We start from the raw sequence: 5,817 nt of genomic DNA, 5'->3' as shown, positions 1-5,817 counted from the left end.
CCCACATAGGAATTTAAAAAAAAGACATGGAACAGTCCTAAGACATTACAATCTATCATCCTTTTTCTAAATGATGAATAAATGCAAGTATATTCAATAATCTATGTATAGACCTATTGAATTACGACCAAGACAATTGTTAAAAAGACATTCTTTTATTTAAAAGTGCATTTGTTCATCTTTCAGTGATATGTAGGCATAACTATTGCCAACCTGGCAACCCAATGCATAAGAAGCATATAAAATAAAATATATACACTGTATAACAGTTTACAAACAGAATAGCATGAAAAAAATGAAAGTGCCTTGTTCAGCTTTTGGTGATGTGAACAATTGGATTATGGCCAACCTGGCAATCCAACACATATGAAATATATGCACTCTAAACAGTTTACAAACAGAATAACATGAAAAAAAAATCAAGGCATTCATCAGATAATCCTAATAAGGAAATAATTCAAATAAATTAAATTCAAATAAAATAAAGTGAAAGCCCTCATGAAAGTTTTGCCAATTCTGCAATCTTTTTTTCAATTTCTGCATCCAACTCGGTCAGTTCTTTACGTTTATCTTTAGCTCGTCTCCTCAAACAATTGGATTCTGTGATAAGTGTGGCCATTTTACTGCCAGCAGAACTTTCTGCTTGCTCTGCCAGCCTATCTGCATCCTTCTCCAAGGATGAGCACATTTCGAGAAAAGATTTTTTCTTTTTCTTTAGCTGACAGAGATCGTCCTCAACGTATTTTCTTTTCTTGGAGTGTTCTTCTCTCTCTCTCTTCTTTTTTTCTTCTTCTAAGTGTGCCCTGTAACGGCTCCGTGCTGAGGCACAATAACTCATCAGCTCCTTTGTTATCGGCACTTGTGTCACCCCCCCACAAACTTTCACTTGATCACAGATGAGCCTTTGGGTAACAACTGTCTCCTCAGACATGTTGCACGTTTCCACTTCTTTATTAATGGAGAACCCCCTCTCCACTTCAGCTTGCCCATGTGACAGGAGTAGTAACTTCTTGCAGAAGTTCCACAGGTCAGTGTAGGAACTGAGATTTTCTGACAGGAAAGTGTCAACCCTAGACACAGATGGCTGGAAATTGGCAAATTCCAGTGATCTGGCCTCATTGGAAAGAGCCTTCTCAAACTGTTGAGAAATAATATCACCTGTAATGATGCATAAAGGAGCGTCAGTATGAATTTAAAACAAAAATATGCATCTCAACATCAAAGGCAAAGTCAAATCCACACTAATTCCACTTATTTTCTGTTAATCCCTTCCATAAATAATATTTTACAACAAAAACAGCTCATTGGTTTACACTCAATTCATTCCACCCTGCCATATTTTTTCCTTATTCCTATCATTTACCAGAGGGTATGCCGCCTTTCAACTGTTTGTCCAGTAGAAACTTCTCAATGAGGCACTTCAGTTTCTTCAGGCATTCGTCAGGGTTGGAATAGATTTTTCTTGGGTCCAGACACATCATGTTATGGACAGTGGCATATTTTAGAGGGCACTTATCCAGTGCCTTCTTGCATATTTCTGAAAGTGCACCCTGGCACTCTGTTTTGAACTGCAGAACACTCAGCTCGCCTACCCTGCCCTTGGGCCCTGACAGTCCCTGCCAGGAAAAAAGCAATGGTTTGTCAAATCCTTAGGATTTCTGTCCCTCTACATTGTATGCAATAACCAAGCATAACACAGAGATTAATGGCCCTTCTCAGAACATCCCAAATGCGCACACACACAAGCACACAAGTTGAGTCATTAATGTCATCGTTAGATACTATATATTATAGAATATACCCACCTTGATGAGAGCTGCTGCACCCATGCCAATGTCAACATCTTTTGGGCCAAGCCAAAGCTTCTTGTCTTTGACATCAAGCCTCACCAGCTTGTATGGACTGGTGGGCAGTGCATCACACTTGATGAATCGTTTGAGAAGGCTCTGGTAAAATAAAAACAAAGATACATATTTGAGTTAGATCAGTGCATTTCTGTGTATTAAAAGGTGCATTATGACAAATAATTACCCTCATCAAATCCTCCAAGTCTTTCCACAAGAAGGGCATCATGGGAGCATCTGTTTGATACTTTTCCAGAAATGGCTGAAAAGCTCTTGATATAAACATGAAGAAGTGCAATTTGGCACAGAAGAGAGGATCCTTTGTTGACTCCAACAGGACGTCGAATGAAGCATTCCCTGGGTTCTTCACCTCCTTTGATTTCACCATGTCAACAAACTTTTCAATAGAAGGCCAAATTTCAATGGCTCTCTCTGCAGCAGGTAAATTTTCAAGCCAACGATGGCCACAAAAGGGTAAGGGGAATGTAGATGAGAGGGTTGCAGATGTGAAATCCTCTCTCCTTGCTGGGGCATCATGTGCTCACTCCAAAGATAGTGGAGGGATCTCAGCACCTTTTCCACATGCCACAACTCAAATCCACCTTTGAATGAATTGTGCAGGGTGTGGAGACCACAACTTCCGACCACTTGGAGTTGCATCCCACCAAACTGTTCTCCATGTTCGTGTTGTAGGAGATCCATGAATTTCCAATTCACTGAGGGGCCATCCATTGATACAGAGAGCATGTTCCTTAAATTAAGTTCCTTGGTGCCCTCCTGAAATAATTAATAATACAATCAAAACAAAGTCTCTAATATCCATGTTTTCAAAAAACTAAAATGTAATTTATCATTACATGTTGGGATGATCATGAAACTAAATGGGCCATAATTTAGAGCGGGTTGGCAAAATTTTCTGTTTGTGGGCCACATACTGAAAAATCCTAAGGACCCGCGGGGACCCTGACACACACACACACAATGCTCACACACAACACACACTAGATAGTTAGCATTTTGTCTGGCTAACCAAATCAGTGGCTCACTGTTAGCTCCAGTTATGTATCACACTCACGGTTATCCTAGCGGCTACACAGCTAATGGCTAACGGCTACATAGCTAATGGCTAACGGCTACATACAGATGTAGCAACTTAAAAGTTCCCGTGTTTCCGTGACGGGGCCGTGACTGGTCCTTCACTGGTCCTTGATCGGTCCTTCGCTGGTCCGCGATGATGTAGTCAGTGAGGCCTCGACTGGAAACGCCCCTAAGCAGTCTGTGTGAAAACCAGCTGCAATGCCTCATTTGTCCACGGGGAGGAGCAGTGATCTTCCGCTCTCACCGTAGACTGTCTAAAGACACATCTGAACAGATACGCTGGGGTGAGCCGATCAGCTGATCAGCGGATCAGTTGATGGGGGAAAAAAAGTTGCGATAAGATAACACTGAGGCAGCGCTGCAGCTGCTCGTGTCTGCAACTCTGTCACGCACAACAACAGACAAAGGACTCATCTCTGTACTTGTCCTGTTAGATCTTAGTGCTGCATTTGACACCATTGACCATCAAATTCTTTTACAGAGACTGGAACATCGAATTGGCATCAAAGGAACCGCCCTAAGCTGGTTTAAATCGTACTTTTTAGATCATCTCAGTTTGTTCACGTCAATGATGAATCCTCCATGCAGACCAAAGTTTGTCATGGAGTCCCACAAGGTTCTGTACTTGGACCACTCTACAGAATATGCTTCCTTTAGGGAAAACTTATTGGAATCACTCTATCAATTTTCATTGTTATGCTGACGACACCCAATTATATTTATCGATCAAGCCTGATGCAACCAATCAGTTAACTAAACTCCAGCATGCCTTAAGGATATAAAAGTTGGATGACCTACAATTTTTTGTGTTAAATTCAGACAAAACTGAAGTTCTTGTAATTGGACCCAAACACATCAGAAACTCTCTTTCTAGAGACTTAGTTACTTTAGATGGGATCACCCTGGCCTCCAGCTCCACTGTAAAGAATCTTGGAGTTGTTTTTGATCAGGATTTGTCCTTTAAGCGTCCACATAAAACAAATTTCGAGGACTGCATTCTTCCACTTACGTAACATCGCTAAAATCAGATGCATTGTCTCTCAGGCGGATGCAGAAAAACTAGTCCACGCTTTGTTACTTCAAGGCTTGACTATTGTAACTCTTTGTTATCAGGCTGCTCTAATAAGTCTCTTAGGACTTTGCGTTAATTCAGAATGCTGCTGCACGTGTTCTGACAGGAACCAAGATCCATTCTCCCATTTTGGCTTCCTTGCATTGGCTACCCATCAAATCTAGAATAGGATTTAAAATTCTTCTCCTTACTTACAAAGCTCTTCATGGTCAGGCACCATCTTATCTAAAAGGCTCATAATACCTTATTACCCCTCTAGAACACTGCGCTCTCCGGACGCTGGGTTCCTTGTGGTTCCTATAGTTTCCAAAAGTAGATTGGGAGCCAGAGCTTTCAGCTATCAGGCTCCTCTTCTGTGGAACAAACTACCTTTCTGGGTTCAGGAGGCAGACACGGTCAACACCTTTAAGATAGACTTAAGACTTTCCTTTTTGTAAGCCTATAGTTAGGCTGGCTCAGGTCATCCCTTAGTTATGCTGCCATAGGATTACACTGCCGGGGGACCCACCGAGGGTTATGCCTAGCCAGGCACGTATTGGTTGAAGATGCACACATCTCCCTTACCGAAAACTCTCTCTCGTCTCTCTCTCTCTCTCTCTCACTCTCACTCTCTCTCTATATCTCTCTATATCTCCCCTCTCTCTATATATATTATATCTCTATATCTCTCCATATCTCTCCATATCTCTCCATCTGTGGACATGTCTCATTAATGCATGTTACTAACCAAACTTCCCCGGAGTTTCTGTGCTCTGTCGTCCGCAGGTTCTCGTGGATCGTGGCTGCCTGCTGTGATCCTGCACGACGCCCACTACATATTTACTACTGTCATTATTACTACCATATCTTTACTGTAATCATTTTTTATCTTCATTATAATTCATTGTCATTTTATCAGTCATTGTACAATATGTTTGTGTTGATTTGTCCTGTACACGTGACATCCATTGCCGTCTGTCCGTCCTGGAGAGGGATCCCTCCTCTGTGGCTCTTCCTGAGGTTTCTTCCACATTTTTTCCCTGTTAAAAGGGTTTTTGTGGCAAGTTTTTCCTCACTCGAACCGAGGTCTAAGGACCGAGGGTGTCACTCCTGTACAGATTGTAAAGCCCTCTGAGGCAAATGTACTTTGTGACTTTGGGCTATACAAATAAAATTGATTAATTTGATTTGAAACAACATGCCAACATAAACTTGTTATTAAAGAAAACTCCGCTCGTAACGTCCGAACATAGCCTAGATGTTGTTGATTTGGTAAACAGTGACCCCTAGGCTAAATGGCGTAAAGCGTAAATGGAAAGAATTACGGGCGAATCAAGTATGAAATAAGTCAAGTATTTTTTGGTTTTAATAAAGTTTGCAGATAAGCTTGACCAGAAACCATCACAAACATATATTTGGCATTCCATGAAAGACTTTATTCGCAGGAGGCCAGTTTTTATTGTTTTTTTGACTTGGCTACGGCCCACGTAGCCTGTGTCCAGATTAGGAATAAAGTCCAGCAAAACCAGTTGCTTCGTAGCTTCATTGTTCCGGGTCACTACAATATTCTTTCCATTTACGCCATTTAGCCTATGGAATGGACGAAATGAAAAGGAGTCATTCATGTCATGAGCACCACATAACAAGGCTACTGTATAGTATACAATAGTCACAACCAGCTACATTTTCTGCTCTGTATTTGTGACACTGGAGACCAAAAAGCCACATCAAGTGCAAACAATGAGGATGCTAATGAGGTGTTTGTATGGTTTACCTGGCCTAAAGCATGCACTACAGTAAATACCTGCATAACAAAGGGCTTCC

General features: G+C 41.4%; 1 protein-coding gene across 1 annotated transcript; it reads right to left on the bottom strand.

The window, feature by feature from the left end:
• Nucleotides 1-388: 388 nt before the first annotated feature.
• On the bottom strand, nucleotides 389-2,116 carry LOC113746936 (uncharacterized). The gene is made up of 4 exons (XM_027284604.1): nucleotides 2,032-2,116; nucleotides 1,806-1,946; nucleotides 1,364-1,616; nucleotides 389-1,158 (listed from the first exon to the last, which is right to left on the bottom strand). Exons 1-4 carry the CDS (start codon nucleotides 2,071-2,073, stop codon nucleotides 497-499), a joined length of 1,098 nt encoding a protein of 365 aa, XP_027140405.1. The 5' UTR covers nucleotides 2,074-2,116; the 3' UTR covers nucleotides 389-496.
• Nucleotides 2,117-5,817: the final 3,701 nt, after the last annotated feature.

The sequence above is a fragment of the Larimichthys crocea genome, chromosome XI (assembly GCF_000972845.2).
Source record: "Larimichthys crocea isolate SSNF chromosome XI, L_crocea_2.0, whole genome shotgun sequence".
NCBI lineage: Eukaryota > Metazoa > Chordata > Actinopteri > Sciaenidae > Larimichthys > Larimichthys crocea.
Note: the sequence above shows the minus strand (reverse complement) of the source record. Positions and strands in the feature narration are given on the sequence as shown.

Excerpts from the sequence above, each read along its gene's own strand:
- LOC113746936 (XM_027284604.1), bottom strand. The coding sequence starts at position 2,073 with ATGATGCCCTTCTTGTGGAAAGACTTGGAGGATTTGATGAGG. Across the intron at positions 1,617-1,805 it reads GTGCAGCAGCTCTCATCAAG|GGACTGTCAGGGCCCAAGGG; the intron begins GTGGGTATATTC and ends TTTTCCTGGCAG. Across the intron at positions 1,159-1,363 it reads GAAAGGCGGCATACCCTCTG|GTGATATTATTTCTCAACAG; the intron begins GTAAATGATAGG and ends GCATCATTACAG.